Raw genomic sequence first — 23,384 nt, 5'->3', positions numbered from 1 at the left:
TGGTCTTCTCGATCACTTATTTTCTCTCTAATTGAGGCTACACCATTCGGGTATCAAATATGTTGTTTGTATACTGAAATTAAGCATTAGGATTCGTTGAGATATTGATTGTTTTAGTTGTGCTTCAAGCGAAATCCATCTTATGCCAGTCTTGACTTTCTCAATTTTGTTGCTTATTTTCAACACTCACTGCTCATTGACTTGATTTTAAAAGCCCTTCTTTTTCTCAACTATAAGGTCTAATATGCTCTATATGGATAATCTTTGACGACTGTGACCATTTAGATTCTGAACTTCTTATAAACAACTTAATTTATAGTTGAAAAGAATGTTGGATCAGACTTATCATACCATAACTTTGATCCAGACTTGGTCCATGGCCTTAATTATTTTGATTTATTTTTTCAATATCAATGGAGAAACATGCCATTATGAAAAGGAAACAAATTGCAACTGACAATTGGTAAAAGTTTCCAAGCTTCACTTATTATATAGAAGTATTATTCTCAACCAAAATTCATTGTAGGAAGATTCTGTACCTTTACTCCTTTGAATATTCAATGACATTTAAGGTTCCTTGTGAAAATATGGAAAAATACATAACTCTGCTCAAACTTCTCAATGACATTATAGCAGCAAGTATGCTACATACAATAGTTTACATCTACTTTGTACTGGGATGTTTCTTTTTCAATGGTTATTTTGAACTTTTAATGCGAGCCTCTGAAGTAGGGGATGCAGTAAAATGGCGGAGGAAATTCACTCAAATGCCAGCCTTTGTGTGCTAACTAATGAAGCATACCGACCTTTCTGAGCCAGTAGTTCCAAATGAGTTCCCAGCTCTACAATTTTTCCATCAGAACAAAATGCAATTTGATGAGCATTTTGAACTGTACTCAATCGATGTGCGATCACCAATGTTGTCCTTCCCTTCATTAGATGGTTTAGCGCGTCCTGGACCAGTCGCTCACTAACTGCATCTAGTGCACTGGTCGCCTACAAAAAAAAAAAAAAAAAAAAACAGCATCATAATTCATGACTAGGATGACCCTGAATTCCTGGGTCGAGTAGGCGTTGACACAACAGGTCCCTTCTCTAGTAACACTGTAACAAAGCAGAAAGAAGAATGCAAGCTGACATAGGGGACATGATCCATACAAACTTACCTCATCAAGTATAAGGATTGGAGCATTCTTAAGCAAAGCTCTTGCAATTGCAATTCTCTACAAATGGCAAGTTAAATGTCAGTCTCTCTCTCTCTCTCTCTCTCTTCTCCAACAAACATAAATTTCTTGTGATGTCTTTGTCACAATACCTGTCGCTGGCCACCGCTAAGAAGGCCTCCGCGTTCACCGACTGGTGTGTCATAGCCCTTCCAGAATAATACTATTTCAATAGCAACGAAGGAACTGACAAAACGAAATATAAACATTCAATAAGATGGCAAACCTGAGGAAGTGAAATAATGAAGTCATGAGCGTTTGCTGCTTTGGCTGCCTTTATAACTTCATCCTTTGTTACATTATCATCTGGAAGTCCATATGCAATATTCTCTCCGACCGACACCGAAAAAAGAACGGGTTCCTAAATCATCATCTTATTAGTTTTTTCGTTCTCTTTTCTCCATTTCCTCATCTTTTATTTAGAAGAAAACTAATGAATACTAGGACAATGTTTAGCCCCTACTTGTATGCAATTATAATATTAGTGTTGAATGTTCAATCTTTAGACTCAAGGTAAGTAGTATGGTAATGTTCATTGTGAGTTTGGGTAGATCAAGATATTACTTGATTCACTATTGAAACAGCTCGAGCCCATTCGCTCTTATCAAATGCTCGAATATCTTCACCAGAAACTTTTATCTGCCCTTGCTTTGGCTGTAAAATAAGCATATCATTAAATCATTAACCAATCTATATATTACTGAAGTTTGTTGATATAAAAGGAAAGTTTTACCTCATAAAAACGTGCCAACAGCTGCACTATCGTACTCTTTCCTGCTCCACTAGGGCCCACTAGTGCCGTTACGGTTCCACATTTAAGGGTTAAATTCAAACCGCTAAGAATGTCAACGTCAGGTCTCAAAGGATAAGAAAAGCACACATCTGCAAGACAAAAAAATGAGTACACATTGGCACATTAATTGATTTCTCAAAATGCCAAAACGAGCACAACTCAACTGACATACAATATTTGTTAGCGATCAAGAATGGTTCGAATCCCCCCACACCTATTGTACTAAAAAAAAATTATTTCTCAAAATAATTGACGTATAGAAAACAAGTTTCTAATTTCAAAGTGAGCACAACCAAGAACAACTCAGAATATTAGTATATGTTTCCTTGGAAACGGAGAAAGCATGGAAATGGGATTTAGAAAAGAGATTGTTTATTACAATATGTGGGTGTCTAAAAGGTGTCTATGCACATCTCAACTAATCTCAAGGACAATCTTCCACTTTTCGGTTATCAAAGAAATTTAACTTTAAAAAACGATGAATTAAAATAGTGTTGAAAAACTTTCACCTAGCAAAGTTTAATTACTTATTAGTTATTACAAATGTCATTGCACAAATATACAATGCACTTTAAGACCCCTCATTATAAACACTTACAAACGCATGGGCAGGAAGGGAATTGTGGAGGATAAAGGGGATTAAGGGGAGAATTTGTTATGGAGTTTGTTAGTTCGTAATTCTCTTATTTCTCATCTGTGCTTCTTCCTTGGAGGTATATAAATAATATAACCAGAGCTGAGCTCTATTCCTTGGAAGTGTGTTGTGTATTGTTGGGAATTTACTGTTTGCAGATGTACGGATTCCTAGCAAATTGGTATTAGAGCAAATCAATCATGGGAAAGACGAGATCAGAGAAGAAATGGGAGATGGAGGAGAAAGTTGAAGGCCACACGAGGAGTATCGTTGAACTTTGGGAAGGTATGAACGAAATGAAGAAGACCTTGGAGAAAATAATGGTGACGTTTCAATACCTGGTGGAAACACGAGAGAAAGAAACATTGGCCATCACGACAGGATCTTAAAAGGCGAAGATACCTAAAGAGGGAGAGGAAGGCGAGAGCTCCCAGACACAGACAAATGGTGGGATAGTTGATCGTAGTAAGTATAAGCGATTAGAGATGCCAACGTTCTTAGGTGAGCATCCGGACTCCTGGGTCTATAGAGCGGACCATTTCTTCGAGATCCATGACCTAACTGATGAAGAGAAGATCAAGGTAGCAGTCATCGCACTCTCTTCAAATGTCGTTGATTGGTTTAGGTGGGCTCATAACCGGAGACTAATTCAGACGTGGGATGAATTGAAGCGACGAATGTTTGAGCAATTTCACCTTACTCAAGAAGGTACTCTCCTATCTCGTTTGTTACGAATCAAACACGAAGGAGCATATGAAGATTACCGGAAGAAGTTTGAGATGTACGTGGCCCCTATACTAGAGACGCCAAGAAGGTGCTCGAGGAGTCATTTCTCAATGGGTTAGCGTCGAACATCAAAGCTGAAGTCATCAATCGTTGATCAATGTTGGATCCCCCTTTAACACATTGCGTATAACTCCAAAAACCAGAAAGACTTAGAGCTTTGCTGCTGCTGCAAGAAGAACACAAAGGGAAAATATCCATCTCCATCGTTGATCAAGAGGTGAAGGAGACCTAGCTCGGGAGAGAACTCTCCTCCATTTCTTCCACAATTTGGTTGTACACACATTTAAATTAAGTCAAAGAAGACAAGAGACTGTACTCTGTGGCTTGGTTCTTTTATTTTCATCTCAATTCCATTCTCTTCATCCCATTCGATTAAGTATTGACATTGTAAAGACAATGTTGTTCTTTATGAAATCACATATTTGTTCAACTACACTTTGCTACTGTTTACTTCTCGCTGTATGTTAGACGCATCCATGACTTCATGCAAGTTCAATCTCTAAACGCTTAAGCCAATATAATTACTTGGTTAAAGTTATTCTAGCTTGAATTATTCGAGAGAATAAGCAAGCAAGCACTAAGTCAAAACACTTGGTATATCTAGAGACAGAGACATTAATGTTTCATTGCTTTCTGTGATTAACTCATGCATCCTAGAGATAGGAATTTATGTAGCATTCACATTGAGAAGTGCCGAATAAAAGCTAAGCAGAAACCCAACGCATCTATACATATTTGGATTATAAGCAAGCAAAGTTCATTTCCATCCACACCACATTCTCGTGTACATCTCACTTAGATCAACGCATACCATTTTTACATGAACCCCTGTCTTCCACTTGACGTTTTGCATCTTCTTGTACACATGCAGTATACTTAGTGTAAATAAAACTCATCCAGCACTTATTTAGGATCCTCCTACATTAGCTACAACATAAACCCTGTGTTAGTTCTGATCTAAATCCCTGAGTTCAACCCTGGACTTACCAGAAACCTGAATTAGATTTATACTTGGATCCAATTCAGGAAAACTTGAACGCATTAGGAGGAGTGTAATGCATCATCCAAAATCGTTACTTAGAAAGATAACACATCATTCATACTCTCACTTGCACCCTATTTTCCACTTCCTCACACAATACACTTCTAGTTCGCATCACGAGGAACACAAACAAGTTTTTGGCACCATTGCCGAGGATTTAGCAACAAGGCTAACCAGAATTCTACTTGTATCTTTTGTAAAAAACTTGCAGCTGAGGGAGTATTACAAACTAAGCCGAAGCTTGTAAACGTTTTATGAGCGGGGAAAACACTCCTGAGCTCCTATACGACCCCAAAGTTGAAAGGACCTTTAGACAAAGAAACCGATCTAATCGTCGTCGAAGGTTAAGACAACAACTCAGACAACAACAACAAAGACAACAACAAATGGTGGATGATCAACTAAACCAGAACTTAGCTCAGTAATTAGCCGACGCTGCCGCAAATCCAATCCTGATGGCGAACAATAGTACGCGTCTAATGCAGGAGTATGCGTCACCTGTGCTGTATGACTTCTCACCAGGGATCATATACCCGACGCCAGATGGAACAAGATTTGAGATGAAGTCTGTAATGCTCCAGATCTTCAAACTGCAGGTTAGTTTGGAGGTACCTGTGGTGAAGATCCTCATGCCCACATGAAACGCTTCCTAGAAACATGTAACTCATTTGTGATTCTTGGAATCACTCTGGAAGCCATCAAACTCTCTTTGTTCCCCTATTCTCTCCCAATAATGCAAAGCAATGGGCAAGTTCCTTGGAACCTGGCGAAATAACGACTTGGGAAAAGTTAGTGGAAAAATTCATGCAGAAATATTTTCCACCCACCACTAATGCAAGGAGGCGGAGGGAAATAATGAATTTTGAGCAAGAAGGATTTGAAACTTTAGAGTGCCGCATGGGAGCGCTTCAAGGGACTGGTCAAGAACTGTCCCAATCAGGGATTATCTTTAACTGTCCAGATGGAAACCTTTTGTTGATGATTGAACAGAGCATCTCAAATGACAGTCGACGCAGCCGCAGCTGGCGGTATCATGGATATATCTTACAATGAAGCTAAGGAAATACTAGACCGCGTCGCCAAACACAACATGGAATGGATAGATGATACTTATGACACAAGAACAAATAGTAGGAGATGTTCTCAGAATGTAAACTCTGTTGATTCTAACGCAATAGCCACACTGTCTGCACAAGTGGTTACCATGACAAACAGTTTGCAAAATATATCACTGGGTAACGCAACAAACACACAAAAGGTAAATCATGTGGACGCATTTGTACAACCCATGGTTAGCTGTGTGGGCTATGGAAAACCTCATTCCTATACTGACTGCCCACAGAATCCACAGTTAGTCTGCTTTATTAAAAACAACCCATTCTCGAACTCTTAAAATCCTGGATGGAGGGACTATCCAAATTTTTATTGGGGAGGTCACCAGCCAGGAGTAAACTAGTAGTAGAGGCAAGGACGGCCTGAATTCCAGCCATCACAGCAGCCTCACCAACAATCCTTCAATAGAGGTGGTCATGCATCGAGTTCAGCTTCTCCGCTTGAAAATCCCTTAAAGGAATACATCGCCCAAAATGATGCATTGTTAAAAAGCCAAGCATCATCCATTAGAAATCTGGATATATAAGTGGGGCAAATCGCTAGTGAGCTAAAGAATCGGCCGCTAAGAGTCATGTCCAACAATACAGAAACCCCGGGAATAATAACGGAAAAGAACAATGTCATCCGGTGACATTACGAAGCGGCAGACCTCTTGTGGAAAGAACAATGAACCCAAGAAACAACAATTCTTCATCAACTGAGCACACAACACACCCAAAGGCATTTGAAGATCAAGAAGAACGAACGCCTAAATCTACAAGTCATTCCAACTCGAGCACGTCTAACGCAGGAGCACCTGTGGTGCAGCTGAAAGCACCATTTCCCAGACGCTTGCTGAAGAAGAATGATGAGCAATAGTTCAAGCGTTTCCTTGAACTTCTAAAGCAACGACACATTAACATCCTACTTATAGAAGTCTTGGAACAAATGCACAAGTATGTAAAATTTCTTGAGGATATTCTGACGAAGAAGAGAAGAGTTAGTGAGACAGAAGTAATTGCTCTAACGCAGGAATGCAATGCGTTAGTCAGCAACAACTTACCCAAGAAGCAGAAGGATCCGGGAAGCTTCATAATCCCTTGCTCAATTGGAGGGTTAGATGTAGGACATGTGTTGTGCGACCTGGGAGCCAGCATCAACCTCATGCCCCTCTCAATTTTCAAGAAATTAGGAATTGGTGAAGCGCAACCCACTTCTATAATGCTTCAACTCGCTGACAGGACAATCACATACCCGGAAGGAAAGATTGAAAATGTTTTGGTGAAAGTTGACGAGTTCATATTCCAAGCAGATTTCATTATCCTTGATTATGAAGTAGACAGGGATGTGCTAATCATTCTTGGATGCCCCTTCCTTGCCACTAGGAAAGTGCTAATAGACGTGCATTAGGGAGAACTAACCATGCGCATAGATAACCAAGAAATGAAATTTAATGTGTTAAGCGCATTAAAATTTCCGGATGATGAACAATGTCAACTTAGCAACTCAATAAAATTGCCTGAAGAGGAAGAAGTAGACCAAGTTTACGAGGTCCTTGCGTTGGGAGAAACCATGAAGAAATTCGAGCTGCTAAGTTTGAGTGAGCGGTAGACTAAGCCAGCGCATCCATCATTGGAAGAACCACCAGAACAGGAATTCAAACCTCTACTTGACCATCTTAAACATGCTTTTCTTGGATTGAATAACACTTTACCTGTGATTATTTCAGCTAATCTCTCTGAGCTTAATGAATGTTCTCTTTTGCAGATATTACAAAGACACATGCGAGCAATAGGATGGACACTAGCTGACATCCGTGGCATCAGTCCATCGAACTGCATGCATAAGATTAGGCTGTAAAAGGGGAAAACTGAATCGATTGAGCCTCAACGCAGGCTAAATCCCATAATGAAAGAAGTGGTGAAGAAAGAGATCATTAAGTGGCTGGACGCAGGAGTAATATATCCTATCTCTGATAGCAGCTGGGTGAGCCCAGTCCAATGCATCCCTAAAAAGGGAGGCACTACAGTGATAGTTAACAGCAACAATGAACTCATTCCTTCGAGAACTGTCACAAGCTGGCACATTTGCATGGATTATAGGAAGCTCAATGCAGCAACCAAGAAGGACCACTTCCCTCTCCCCTTCATCGACCAGATGCTTAACCGATTAGCCGGAAAGGACTTCTACTATTTTCTAGATGGATACTCTGGATACAATCAAATTCTTATTGATCCTGAAGATCAAGAGAAAGCAATGTTCACATGCCCATTTGGAACATTTACGTTCAGACACATGCCCTTCAGATTGTGCAACGCACCAGGGACGTTCCAGAGATGCATGATGACAATTTTTTCAGACTTTCTTGAACAGACCGTTGAAGTTTTTATGGATGACTTCTCAGTTTTTGGAGACTCGTTTCAATCTTGCCCAGACAACCTAGAGGTCGTCCTTACGCGATGCAAGGAAACAAATCTTGTGCTAAACTGGAAAAAATGTCACTTCATGGTGACTGAAGGTGATGTTTTGGGTCACAAGGTGTCCAAGGCTGGACTGGAAGTCGATGAAGCCAAAATTGATGTCATAACCAAACTTCCCCCGCCTATAAATGTTAAAGCGTTACGAAGTTTATTCGAGAGAATAAGCAAGCAAGCATTAAGTCAAAATGCTTGGTATATTTAGAGATAAAGGCACTAGTGTTTCATTACTTTCTGTGATTAACGCATGCATCCTAGAGATAGGAATTTATGTGGCATTCGCATTGAGAAGTGCTGAATAAAAACTAAGCAGAAACCCAACGCATCTATACATACTTGGATTATAAGCAAGCAAAGTTCATTTCCATCCACACCACATTCTCGCACGTGTACATCTCACTTAGATCAACGCATACCACTTTCACTGAACACCATTTTTACATGAACCCCTGTCTTCTACTTGACCTTTTGCATCTTCTTGTACGCATGCAATAACTTAGTGTAAATAAAATTCATCCAGCACTTACTTAGGATCCTTCTACATTGGCTACAACGCAAACCCTGCTTTAGTTCTGATCTAAATCCCTGAGTTCGACCCTGGACTTATCAGAAACCTGAATTAGATTTATACTCGGATCCGATTCAGGAAAACTTGAACGCATTAGGAGGAGTGTAACGCATCCCTACACGCATCATCCAAAATCGTTACTTAGAAAGATAACGCATCATTCATACTCTCACTTGCACCCTATTTTCCACTTCCTCACACAATACACTCCTAGTTCGCATCACAAGGAACACGAACAGATACTCATAATAAGCACCTAGGAATGGTGATGAATGTTTTGCGAGAAAATCAATTGTACGTCAATCGGAAGAAATTTCGCTTTGGCCAACGGAGGATTCAATACTTAAGACATCGAGTGTAGAAGCAGATGGAGAGAAGATACAAGCTATGTTGCAATGGCCGACTCCAAAGAATATAACAGAATTAAGAGGATTTTTGGGCCTCACCAGATATTACTGGAGATTTGTGAAAGATTATGGGACTGTGGACCCGCTGACGAGATTATTGCAAAATGATTCCTTTAAATGGATGGAAGAAGCCACAAGGGCCTTCGAGACACTCAAGCAAGCTATGGTGACATTACCAATATTAGCTCTCCCAAATTTTGAACTGCCTTTCACTATAGAGACAGACGCCTCAGGTATGGGACTGGGTGTGGTACTTATGCAAGAACAGTGACCCATCGCCTCCTTTAACCAAGCCTTACCAACACGTGCACAAGGAAAATCCATTTATGAGCAGGAATTGATTGCAGTGGTATTATCAGTCCAAAAATGGAGGCCATATTTATTGGGGTGCAAGTTCACCATGTTCTCTGATCAAAAGGCCCTCAAATTTTTATTGGAACAAAGAGAGATTCGACCACCGTATCAAAGGTGGCTAACCAAATTATTAGGATATGATTTCGAGATCATCTATCAACTAAGGCTGAATAATAAGGCAGTGGATGCTCTTTCTCGTATGCCAACACCCGTAGAGTTGATGACTTTGGTAGCACCCCCTCTAATTGATGTGCAGGTTATACAGTAGGAAGTTATGGCGGATGAGGGCCTACAAGAAATTCGAAAAAAACTGGAAGATTGAGTGTCAAGAAATTTTCAATCTCACAAGTCGTTTTGTTCTACAAAGGAAGGCTAGTATTGTCCAAAAACTCAGTTTATATACCAACCCAAACTCAGTTTATATACCAACCCTATTATCAACCTTTCATGACTCAGTATCAAGGGACACTCGGGCTACTTACATACTTATAAAAGGTTTTCAAGGGAGCTATATTGGAAGGGAATGAAGGAAGATGTCAAGAAGCACGTCTCTGAATGCTTGAATTGTCAGAAGAATAAAAATGAGTCTCTTTGGCCTCCGCTGGTTTTCTCCAACCATTACCAATACCAAACAGAGTATGGGAAGATATTTCTTTGGATTTCATAGAGGGATTGCCTAAATCACATGGGAAGGATTCCTTAATGGTGTTGGTCGATAGGTTAAATAAATATGCTCACTTCATTCCTCTTAGTCACCCGTACACAGAAAAAAAGGTGGCTGAAGTGTTTATTTGGGAAATTGTTCGCCATCATGGGTTTCCAAGATCAATTGTATCAGATAGGGACAAGAAAGTCGTGAGCAGTTTCTGGGTAGAATTATGTATTGTCCATAGTGTGGCATTGAAGAGGAGCACGACTTTCCACCCCCAAACAGATGGACAAACCGAACGAGTCAACCGTTGTGTGGAAACTTACTTTAGATGCTTTTGTAACAAACAACCAAAGCAATGGTATAACTCTATTCCATGGGCTGAATATTGGTATAATACCACATTTCATGCCTCCATTAACTTGACCCCTTGCACGGCTATATTTGGAAGGCTCGTTCCACCCTTGGTTTCTTATGGTGACTGCAAGACAACGAACGATACCTTGGAACAGCAGTTGATAGAGCGAGATAGAGCCTTAGTTGCTTTGAAGAAACATTTGAATTTAGCTCAAGAAAGGATGAAGCATTACGCCAACCAACACCGGAGGGACATTTGGTATGAAGAAGGGGATTTAGTCTTTCTCAAGCTCCAACCATATAGGCAACGTACATTAGCCAGACGACGGTGTGAGAAGTTCGCTCCAAGGTTCTATGGACCATATAAGGTGTTGAAGCGAATTGGAGCAGTGGCTTATCGGTTAGAATTACCAGCTGAAGCAAGGATTCATGATGTTTTCCATGTTTTGCAATTGAAAAGGTGCATTGGCAAGGGAGTGCAAGTGCAGACTCAGCCCTCAGACCTATCTGATGATTTCGAATTACAGTTGAACCCAGAGGAAATTCGAGGCGTTTGCTGGAATGCTGAGATGATGAGAGAAGAATGGTTAGTCAAATGGAAAAATTACCTGGAGAGTGAAGCAACCTGGGAAGGCGTGGAAGGTATGAAGCAACAATTCCACCTTGAGGACAAGGTGACAGGAAAACCGGGGGTATTGTAAGACCCTCAATTATAAATACTTACAAATGCAGGGGCAGAAAGGGAATTACGGAGGATAAAGGGGATTAAGGGGAGAATTTGTTATGGATTTTGTTAGAAGGGTGGGGACCAAGGGGTTATGAAGGGGGGTTTAAGAAGGGGTTACGCAAGGAAGGTGAGAACATCTTTTGGGTGATCAAGTTTTTCTTGGGGAGAGGATTCCAGCCCTCTAGAGAGTGCTGATGAAAGCTCTCAATTTCTTTCTTCTTAATTCTCTTATTTCTCACATGTATTTCTTCCTTTGAGGTATATAAATAATATAACCAGAGCTCAGCTCCTTGGAAGTGTGTTGTGTTGTTGGGAATTTCCTGCTTGCAGGTGTACAGATTTCTAACATGCACTTGATGAAAGATGGAAAAAAAATCAAACATAAAGAGATGGCCCTTCATTATTTCTACATTATTTTTATTTGAGGTCGAAAGCATGAGAAATATTTTAAGACTTTTCAGAGAATACTGGGAACTGCAAGATATTTACCTTCAAGACAAATATCACCAGACCAAGCAAGATTGATAACGTTGCTAGAAGATTGTAGGGCTGTCATGTACTGTGTTTTCACTTGACTATTTTCATCAGTATCGCTGGAGAATAACAACTTATATCTAAATTCTTTATGTTGCATCTCTTTTTCTAACCCATGTGCAAGGGCTTCATCAACCTCTTCATTTAAAACAGAATTAATTCTTTCAACAGCAGCAAAAGTTCGACGGAGATCTCCAAATGAATTTACTAATCCTTGAACCTGAAAGTAATTACATGCGTCAGTAATGAAGAGTGAGATTGTTGAGAAATAGAAACCAAAGAGGAACAAGACTCACAGCAAATGTTAACGTGAAAGTATATCCAATAAAAGAAGCCATGGTTCCAACAGAAAGTTCACCCTGCAAGGAGATAATATGAATAATTAAAGATGGACAAAACAAGGTCCAGAATATTCTTATTATTAGATGAAATGGATCCATATGTATGTGTATATATATATATATATATAGATATGTATTTAAATTCAAATGAAATATAACTAATGTAGAAGGAAACAAAACTTAAATTGACAGAGTGAAGTTACAGACGAATATTTAAAAGTCAACATTACAAAAAGGCATACTATCAAAGTCCAAGAATACAGAGGACCTCATTCCAGAAGGACAACTCATTTCTTATACTTGTAGTTCAAAGGTATTATAATTGCACCACAAACTTTTATTTACAAAAACTAAACCCTCAAGCCTAGAAAAATTTGGACCTTCCATTACCATTAAAATTTTCATTTGAGTAGAATGGGGGTAGAAAGATTTGAACTACAAACCTCGTGGTTACTAACATACTCATATGCCAATTGAGCTTTGTTCGGTTTGGCCCATTAAAAATTTCATTTATGAGAGAAAAAAGTCTCTATGTCTCTAATAAAAATCTCTCTCTCTCAATCACACTTCTCTCTCTAAAAAAATGTACAATTCTCATCTACCACACTACAGTAAAAAAAAGCTATATTTCTCTCTCTAACACAATTCTCTCTCCAAGAAAACCCCAATATTTCACTCTACCAAAAAAATAAATCATTTAGATAAAAGTAGGAAAACTTTGGAAAAGTTACCGCTTTCACTTTGTCTCCTCCAAGCCAATACAATGTCATAAGCGAAACATAAACAGCAACTCTAGTCAAGGATTCATTCAGAGATTTAAAAGTCCCAAGTGATATGCCACTGCTTTCATATGCAATAACCTGCCAAAATCCAAGAATAAATAAATAATTCCAGAGACTAACATTGAACATTTATCTGAAGGCACCTTCACAGTTCATAATAGTATCTTACCTGGCGGCCAAAATTGAACATTTGACGCTTTTCACCACCAAAGGATCTCACCTGTATCAACGTCTTTGTATCTCAACAAAAGCACTTGAAAGAATTGTATGGGACTGGTATATCAAAATTAGTGAGATAATACATGCAGCAAAGTATTTTGAACTCACCGTACGAATTGCAGAGAACGTCTCAGTCGCACAATCAGCCATGGATGCTTGGGCTAACCCATGAGCTTTAAATACAGGAATAGTTGATCGCTTGTATACCGCTTCAGAGAAATGAAAGTTAGCATTTCAATTTGAGAAAACACAAGACATGAAAATTGGTGTGGCCTATAGCTTTCTGTTATAAGTGTAACTTGCTTCTCCTTTATGTTTTCCTGATACAGTGGCTATCTTGTTGGATGCCTAAGTAGAACATGTTTGTTAATTACGTGTAGTCAGTTGGCTGCTTTTGTTAAAGCCATCTGACCTTAACCTATACCTAAAGAGGAAAATGGCTTGTATTTAAAACAGGTTCCAATTGGATTCAAGAAATAACGAAAGACCACAACAGAAGACTAAGAGAACACACTTTCTCAAATCTGTACGACCCTTAGAAAGAGGACTCAATTTATAACACCTTTATATTCCCTGAAAGCATCATGTAGAAGCAGTTACAGAATTGTAATGTAATTTGGACAAAAACATACAATCAGACTAGAGTGCGAGGCTTCATTGACTAAGGATTCATCAAGGATAAAAATGTGTTCCAAGAAAGAAGAAAGGAAGAGGAAGAGTTTTATTCTATATGAACACACTAAAAGAAAATAGCAAGAGCCTCAGAAGAAGCTAGCTGAACTGACAAACTTACCCACTGAAACAGATACCGTGAGCATCAGCAGGCCAAGAATAGGTGCCAGCTGAGGGGACAATGTAAATAATATACATATTGTTCCAATCACCTGTAGGAATACATGAGCACAAGATCCAACTATCATTAGTGGAGATTGAAATGAAAATTAAAATTATGTAACTTTGTTAAAGGTTCACAGCATAGGAAATTATGTTTGCCCACGTACTAAGCAACTAGAAACCTTAGTCATATTTTTCAACAACATAGTTACACGGAAGATCGAAAATAAACAAAAGATTGGACACAAAATCTAAGAACATAAAAAAACCATGAGAAAAACAAGTTCAGATAAGAACATTACATATCAATCAGCAACAGCAAAACAAATGTATATGCCAAATACAGGCAACACAAAGCTCACTTGTACTTGGTGAAGAGTTGCTTGCCTCTGAGAATGCTCTGAATCCACGATCCCTTGAGACATTCTCACTCACCACATCCTTAAGAGATCCCAAATCAGAAGTTAACAATCCGGTAATTTCACCGACCTTAAAAAGAAAAAGTCCAAGTCAATTCAATTGAAATATTTGACTAAGAAATATCGAATCGAGATAAATATATGGAAAAGGAAGAGTTTATTTAGTCACTATTTCTAGGGAGTTTGAATACAAATGACAAGATGTAACAACCCAAATTTGTACGCATACTACAGGAAATTAAATGTCAAATGTTAAGCAGGACGAAATTTTATTTAAAGGGGTGGTAAATGTAATACCCTAACCCTAAATTAGAAAGCAGAAAAACAAATAAAATATATAATTAAGAATGAAAAATATATAAACTTAATAGGAAAATCGGGTGAAAATTTAGAATTGGAAAAAAACAAGAAATTTATTAATTATCCAAAAATAATGAATAAGGGGGCAAAATCAGGGAGGATTAATTAGAAGTTTGACTCTAGTAATTCAAGAGACAACGGGCAGTAGATAACTTTTTGTTTGGGCACTGCTCATTGGAAGAATTGGAGGTGAATTAATTGCCCATATACTCTTAAAATTTGAAATAGTTAAAAAGGGGAAGTGGAATCCACAAGCAGTGAAGGCAACCCACGCACGAAAACTAGCGAGATTGGAGAGAGCGAGAGTGGAGAGAGCGAGATTCTCAGCAAGACGGGGGGAGAGAGCGGGAGCCACGAGAGCCAAACCAACGAGAGCGAGAGTCACAGGGGCCAAACCAGCAAGAAAGTTGGAGAGAGCGAGATTCTGAGAACAGAAAGAGTGAGATTTGGACAGAGGCGTGGATTATGCGTTGAATTTGGCCACGATCTTATAGATTTATACATGGAGAACCCTAAAATGGAATACAAACAAAGGTGGATGACGTAAGGACAAACGTTAGCCAAAATTAGGTGTCTTATTAAGAGAAATTCTTAAACCTAAGTAATTTTAAAGAAGCCATGTGTAGGATGAGTTGTCACACAAAGAAGAGCTGGAAACGGCTATAAATAGGAGGCTTTAGGCTGGAAGTTAAACGAATTCTCAAACAAAACTCAGTAGTAAAAATCGTGTGAAAATGGTGAAATAATTCTGTTAGTTAGAAGGAGGAAACGCAAGGGAAGTGCTGCCCAAATTTCCTTCTAATTTAAGAGGGAAAACTCTACTGATTAAACCATAAGGAATAACTAGGATCGCAGTCAAGGTAAGTAGTTTATCTCACTCTCTCTTTAAGTGTTTCATGGTAGTGTACCTTTAATATGTTGCATAATTATGTTATTGTTATGTTGCATTACATGTTTAAAATATGTTTATCGACAAGGGACCTCATGCATTATGTTTGTTCATAAGATTAAAGTTTAATTAGATAAAGGTTATGTTTCTAGGGCTAGCAGGGCATGTATGGTTGCACCCCTCTAGACCCAATTCTATGTCAAGTTTATGCTAGGGACTAACAGGGTATGTATGGTTGCACCCCTCTAGTCCAATCTTACGTTTATGTTAATGGTTGATGTTGGATGCGACTCTGACCCTACGGATTGCATGACCCGTTAATCATCAGATGGGTTAGTTTCCGCCTAAGTCCTCATCTTCCTATCAGGGCGGAGAAATTTATGTTAGAAGCATAACCGACCACCACATGTTATTATATATTTCAGTCCCAATCATACGTTTTCAGGACATGTTGCATGTGATTGTGCATTTGGTCACTACCCAATGTGAGAACTACTTACTGGGTATATTATATACTCATCCTATTTTTACAGACTTTGTAGGTAAGGACACAGCGTAGGTGGCAGAACTGGACGTCGCTCAAATGGCCAACCATCAAACTCACTATTATAGGCATATGCATTTTTGTATCACTACGCTAATGTTTTATGGATCCTGGTGTTTTGTAAAATAAACTTTTTATATAGTTTTCTACCTAAATTAATAAAATCTTAGATATGTTCTTTTGAGATTTTTGCCAAAACTCATCTCATAATAGAAATGTCTAAGTATGCATGTCGTAGTGGTCGGACCATAATATGTAAGGATCCGGTTGTTACACAAGATCCAAGCTAGAAATCCTTAATGGTCTTTCCACCCTAATTGGTGCAGTCTCTACAAGAACAATAGAGAACAACATGCAGAACGTCTTTTCCTTTGTAATCTTTTTATTGCCAAGATTTAGCATAAGCTACTTCCAGCATCTATAATTTGAAAGTTTCTTTTCTAAGGACTTGACCAAGTATGGTTATCATCCTTCGTAAGCAAACCAAAAATTTTGTACCTCAATGTAAGTAGGGAAGCCTTATGGATTATCTGGTCGAAAAGAAATGAAACCATCATCTCAGAGGTTGAGAAATTTCTTCATGATGTTTGGGATAATTATATTTCTATGGAATTATCATGCAACATAATTGGGGAATGGGGAGTCTCTCAATAACAGATGAGGTGACCACTAACTTTTAGTTATGCACCTAGTCCTGTCTCACGGTTCATATCTCTACAATGATATGATGTCAACTCAGTTGCTCTTGATTCTATCTCAAACATCTTATTCCAATGTGGAGTCATTCCTAATATATCAGAAATCTTCTCGGTTCCAACTGATGTAGGAATAAGGATGGTCACTTCCCCAAGAAGGAATTGGAGAAGAGGCGCCTGAATAAGGGGGAGAAAGGATTGGGGGAAGAGGGCAAAGAAGCAGCAGTTCTGTGTAAGGGGTGGATATGGGGGAGAGAGGATGCAGACTGGGATTCAATTGGTATGATCATTTTGTTATAGCCATTGTCCACTAAATCTGACTATACACAATTAAACCAGTAGGATATCGAGTTATCACAGTGCCTAAAGAGCCAGTATTTTTACATTTTTATTTTATTTTCTATTTTTTTACATTAGAAGATTATGAATAAGTGGTTCAATATACATACCTTGTATCTGTCAAAGAATTCCACCTGAGAAGGAAAGGGGAGAATGTAAATAAGAAGGCCAACAATTTTACATAATTACTTGGCGTGGCAAAGCTGTGATAGAACATGCAACGTAAAAACTGTCAAGTTCAATAGCATGAGATATTGAAAATAAAACTAAGAAACATTCCAACACTGTAATCCGCAACAGTTTTTTTAAAAATAATTAAAAAAAAAAAAAAAAAAAACCTTCTGAATCAGCAACCTTCCAAAAATCTGGGCTCTTAATCTTGACATAACCTTCTCCCACATGAAATTCATGTTGGTGACAAATAAAACCGTCAATATTGGCTCCAATGCATATAGAATTCCAACTGTACTTAGAAGCCTCCACAGAGATCCAGGTTTTGCACCTATAATTACCTCAAAAAATCTACCTACAAAATTAAGCCATGAAACTTTGAGGATTAGAAGACTATGTAATTGAAGCATTCATGCCATTTAGAACGTCGTGTGTATTTGAAGACCATGGGAAGATTTCCGTACCACGGTAGTAGGGAAAAATTGGACTTTTACTCATTAATGGTCATATTAGCATAATTTTAGAATGATTTGGGGTGCATGAAATAAAATATTAAACAATTTAATGGTGGGTCAATTTCTTTTTCTTTTCTAGGAATGATGGGTCAAATTATGAAGGAAAGAAGTTGGTACTACGACATTACTAGGTATTTTTCCAACTAACTAAAGACATTCTAGAATACTTTTCTTTTTTTGAAATTTTATTTTAAGGTGCTATCTTTTGAAGTAGAGATTTAGATATTTTGTTTTCAAATTTGGGTGTTCTTTTTTATCAGCTTGATTATCTGGCTATATTTGTGATTGGGTTATTTGACATGGTTCAATTATTTATTATTATTTTAAAAAGTTTCACATGGTTCAATAAAACAGAGTATGATCTAAGAGTTGATGCACAGTATTAATTGCAACATTTACTAACTTAGAGTTGAAATTGACTAAAAATCCAATAATCCCAAAAGCAAAGAAGAATTAAGAAAACAGCATAACATCATACCAGAGAAAAAGGGCATTGAGAGAGTACAAGTAGTGCAGCAAAGAAGAGTAAGCAAAGAGACCAGAAGCCGTAGCTTATGCTTGGTCAAAAGCCTCAAGAATAGGTCCCAATTTAAGACCCCAACAACCCGAACCTGGGAATCGGAGGCGTCGTCCACCTTGGGATCGGACTCGCTGACATTAGGGTCCGACGCAGGGCCCGTGACATAGGCGAAAGTAGAACTGCTACTAGTCTTGCTCTTGATCTGACCATTAAAGGCCTTGAGAGCTGGTAGAGTCGAAAATGGCGCGAAGGAAATTGATGGACGAAGCAGGGAGAGAGAGAAATTGGGAAGTTTGGGAGTGTGGTTGGGGAAGTGAGAAGGCTTAAGAGTGAAAGGGAGAGAGAGAATTGGAGAAGAAGACATGGAAGAAAATAGAGGTTGCTGAAAGAGATAGAGAAGCTGAATATTGGGTTTTCTGGTGGAGATTTAAAACTGATAGGCATTGGCCTGAGCTAGGAGGAAGAAAGCATGGAGTTGGCCATGTCAGTGAATTTTTGTTTTGTTCGTTGTTAGAAAAAAATTTCCAAAGTGAGTTTAGGTGAATGTTGTCAAATATTTGATCTTTCATTCTTGTTATACCTAAAAAAAAAAAGAAAAATTTTCTCTTACATTCATGCTATAAATTTATTTTTATAAATAAATATTAGACCTTGCATTAATGTCAATTAATTTTACTATATTTTTTTAAGTATGTTGATACGATACACAATAATACTATAAATTTTTTACATTTCTTCTCTTCATATTGGCATAGTGGCAATAACTATTTTTTTTTTCATTTATAAATATGGGAAATGAAAAATCAAATTTCTAACTACAAGGTAGCAATCCGGACTATCCAACCCAAATTATAAGGGTTAAGTTGGGTCTCGAGTTGCATATTTTAAAAATGTCAGTGTGATCTAACCCAACTCGAATTACTAATATATATATATATTATATATATATATATATATATTATATATATATATATATATATAATATATATATATATATATATATATATATATATATTTTTTTTTTTAGTAGGGGTTTTTTTTTTTAGTTTTAAGTTTTTTTTTTAACAACTCTTGCATCGCTCATCTCTCTCCTTTATTCCCCTTTCAGATTCTTTATTGTGCCCTCCCACTTCGATTTTGACTCTGCCATGCAGTTGTGTTGTGCCTTTTCCTTCGATTTTGTCTCTTCCCCTTCCCTCTTCGATTTCACGTTTGGCATTTGTTGTGCCTCTCATCTACCTTTTTTACTCCCCCTCTTTCAAGTTTTGATTTCACCTGCATTGCCTCTCGTCTCTAACTCTCCCTCTTTTGTTTGTTGGCGCAGCCTCTTCCGTACATCTCTAGCTCTCCCTCGCGCCAGTTCTCAGTCACTCGTCTGCTTCTACCGTTTCATTAGTCTAGTTCATTCATTCGTCTGTCGTCCTTTCATTTGCTTCTTTTGATTTGTAAATAAGTTTCATCCTTCCTTTGCGTACTTCTTCCAGGTTTCGTGTTACAGGAAAGAAAAAAAATAAACAAACGACCCGACAATCTGAATATTCAGGTCACTCGGGTAGCCAACCCGATCAACCTGAAAATTCGAGTTGGTCCAGAAACTTCCCTCAGTACAACCCAATCTAACCCATGTACACCCTATTACGAGGTTAATAATAGTCATAGTCTTATGTCAGTTGAACTATGCTTGTTTGGATTGGTTTCTTTTGTACATAATATGCCAAAGTGAGCTTGGTGTACTGAGATATTTTGTAAGGAAGTTAGAATAAGAGTTGGTTTAAAAAAAATAATTAGTTACGTGTTAGTTAGTTGTTTTTCAGCATATGATAACTTATAGAAATACAAGTTATTGTAGTATTTTGCTTAGGATAATGAGGGTAGATAGGCAAATTATGCGTCAATAATGCTAGGAATTCATGCTAAAAATGATGTTTGCGCTGAAGTGCACATAAAAACACCAATGACTGCATATCATGAGTTAACGTGCGTTAAAATGTATATTTTAAAGTTATCGCAAGAGTTGATTGCATGCTGATCATGATGAAGAAATGTTGATCGCATGCCTCAGGATCTCTGATCCTGTTCTAGTGGATCTCCTGCTGCAACTTCAGAATGATAATCATGATAGCAGCACTGACATCCCCACCTACCTTGTTAGGGATGGTGACTATCCATTGTGGGATACTCGAGGTCATAAGAGGATGACTTTATAAATACAACCTTGACATCAATAGGCAAAGCATCCAGAGAATTCTGCCTTAGGCAGGAACCTATGATCACAGGCGAGAGCACATTCAAGAGTTTCTCTGAGAGTTCTCCACTTCCATAGTTCACCTCTGATTGACAACCGGAACTATGTCAAAGCAAGAGTCTAAGAGGGCCTTCTCCACTTCATGCTACCATTCCATCACCAACAACCTTGACATACATCTCTTAGAAGCAAGATTATTGAAAACTAGCAATCCATCTTTCTATCTTATCTATATTGTTGTATTACATTCTGACTTAAGACATTAATACATCTTGTAATCAATGCATCTATCTGCATATCATCATGTCTACCTTTATTATCTTCCTTTCTTGACCATCCCTTTCTTATTTACCATGCGTTGTTAATCTTCACATAGTAAAGGGGATGATCAATGCTTTGAACTAAGTTAAACATTTAAAGGTCAATCTTACTTGCTTAGTGTATAATTATTTAAACACTTGCCTTTGATCACTCATTGAGTCAAGCAGCTACGACCAACTACTCGAGAAAGTAAAGAGTTGCAGAACTCACTAAGCAAGTAAGAAGTATTTCTAGAGATAGAAATAACTTTATGCGCAATGCATCATTGATCATGCGTCATAGAGATGTGACAACTGCGGCTAGCCACCAAGAGGTGTGTGACAAATAGATGACGCGAGCCAGGATTCTGCTTAAAGCTAAACTTAGAAATGCGACACTGATTTCCCTAAACCTTGCTTTTTCCCATGCACTTTTATTATGCGTTAAAGTTGTTGTTTCACTAAAAACTCTCAAAATTGTTCTTTAAATACTCACTACTTGTTTAGCTAGTTTAGTTGCATTAATTAGGTCATCGCATAACAGTTAGTCACATGTTTCATACTTTCTTTATTTTAGTCATTTAGATTCCGCCTCAAGCACATTCTTTGCAAAACATCTTTAACTGCAAACCCCCGTGTTCGACCTTGGGTCATCTCGAGAAACTTGTGATCTTGTTATACTTGGCAAGAGAATAAGAAAACTTGTGATCGGCCCATACTCACTGCAATTAGATGCTAATAATGCAAATACATCTGAGTGTAGATTAAAATCAACGCATGTCTATTAGCGCAACAAGTTTTGACGCCGTTGCGAGGGATTTGGTTTATTTATTCTTTAAATTTTATAAATATGCGTGTTTGTTGGAGAAACTTGTTTTGTGGAGTTAAACTTGTGTTTGTGTTAATTTGATGAGATGTGGTTCAATCTCGTACTTGATACTCTAATTCTCTCTTACTCGATCCTCTGATCCTCTAATTCACACAAGTGTGGTCATCTTTTAAGCTCTCTGAAATGTAAAATTGTTTACCTCTACAAATAAAATTCCTCTATTTATAGAGTTATCAAGTGGACTTTGTGAGCTTGGGATTAGTTTATCCATGAACCTGGCCCCTCGGCCCAACTAATATGATTTGGGTCAAATTAAGTCTATTATTGGGCTCAATTGGACTTTACCTCAAATAATAATATCAAATTGTACCAAATTATATTTTTCAATCCAATGGTCACGATGAAAATATGTGGCGTCATCGGGATTTGCCAATTTATGTTTTTCAATTTTAATTTATGACACATGTCAACTTTTAATTAGTCTCAAATTAAATGATTTGTAATTTCGTCATATTAATTTGGTAAATGACCAGACAATTTGTGATTGATCAAATATTTCTTATTCAACAAAAGCCGATGGATGAATCTCGAAAAAGATAAAATATGAATCAAAATACAAGTTATTTGTTCTTGATTTTGAGTGTATTTGATGTGTCAAATTCATCAAACTATGAATTGGGTACATAAAATTGAATAATTTGAATTTAAAATAAAATTTGAAATTTGGCCAAATTTATTTGATATAGATTTGAGTTTTATTATCCACAATTGACTTTTAATTTAATTTTGTCTGGAGAACAAAATTTAGCATAAAATTTTCAAAATTTGACCAAATCTTTGGTGTGGCTTCGATTCAAATGGAATCTGAGGCTTATCTCACGTTGATAACGCACAGTTAGCTGATGAGGTGAGATTTGAATCTAAACTAATTTATATCTTAATCTAATTTAAACCCCAAGTCAACTAAGCAAGCAGATTGAACTTTAAAGGAACTTATATAGTTGTGAAATTTGGGTCTAAATGGGATTAAAAACTAAACCAAATTTCAAAACTCTCTTTTTTCTCGTCATTCTTTTTCACTGTAACATTTATTTTCTTTTCTCCTTGCATTTTGGATTCTTATTGCCTCTTCTACACAAAGCATGATTCTTTGTTTTTTTTTTTTTTTTTAAGCATCTGTAAAGAACAATGGCAACCAACCATTCCGACGAGCTATGACGTCCATTCCACCACCATCCACCTGTGCAACCAAATTTGAGACATATATGCGCTCAATTTTGAAATATGAACTCATCAGAACTCCGCTTTTCTGGCTTCGACGATCACTGTTGCCATGCTGAAAGTCATGCAACGTTGTCAAAGCAAGAAATAGAGATTCGTTGAATCTAGACATCATTGAGTTTCTGTCGTGTCGTTGGAGTTTCTGGTGGTAGAATCTGACATTCTTGGCTCGTGGGTCTTGTTGTGTGAATGAGTAATGGAGCTTCAGCGACCCCCTTGCTCTCGTCGGAAATTCCGTCGATGTTTCCAGTCTGTGCCATCAAATTTTGGAACGCTGCCACCGTCGAAGATGCGTTTAATGTTGGAAGCCGAAACGCCCTTTTTTTTATTGCTATGTCCATCATCTCATCGCCGCGCACGCCATCCTCAGAGGGCCATATTGAATGGTTGCTGACGAAGGTGAAGGGGAGGCCACCGGCACTTGAGAAATAGAAACCGGAAAGAGAAAGCTTAGGGCAT

At 37.9% G+C, this 23,384-nt stretch overlaps 1 protein-coding gene across 2 annotated transcripts; it reads right to left on the bottom strand.

Annotated features, from left to right (window-relative positions):
• Positions 1-460: 460 nt before the first annotated feature.
• Positions 461-18,785, bottom strand: LOC120067220 (ABC transporter B family member 28). 2 transcript variants are annotated; one of them, XM_039018731.1, is made up of 16 exons: positions 18,230-18,785; positions 17,404-17,591; positions 17,176-17,199; positions 14,207-14,308; positions 13,779-13,869; positions 13,094-13,194; positions 12,936-12,986; positions 12,716-12,844; positions 11,940-12,002; positions 11,599-11,863; positions 1,957-2,105; positions 1,788-1,877; positions 1,450-1,584; positions 1,316-1,372; positions 1,167-1,223; positions 461-996 (listed from the first exon to the last, which is right to left on the bottom strand). In XM_039018731.1, exons 1-16 carry the CDS (start codon positions 18,633-18,635, stop codon positions 760-762), a joined length of 2,145 nt encoding a protein of 714 aa, XP_038874659.1. In that variant the 5' UTR covers positions 18,636-18,785; the 3' UTR covers positions 461-759. The 2 variants fall into 2 exon arrangements, with proteins under 2 accessions (XP_038874659.1, XP_038874660.1); XM_039018732.1 differs by having other exon boundaries at positions 17,404-17,587; positions 18,230-18,366.
• Positions 18,786-23,384: the final 4,599 nt, after the last annotated feature.

This window comes from Benincasa hispida, chromosome 12 (assembly GCF_009727055.1).
Source record: "Benincasa hispida cultivar B227 chromosome 12, ASM972705v1, whole genome shotgun sequence".
Taxonomy (NCBI): domain Eukaryota; kingdom Viridiplantae; phylum Streptophyta; class Magnoliopsida; order Cucurbitales; family Cucurbitaceae; genus Benincasa; species Benincasa hispida.
This window is presented reverse-complemented; position numbering and strand designations above follow the sequence as displayed.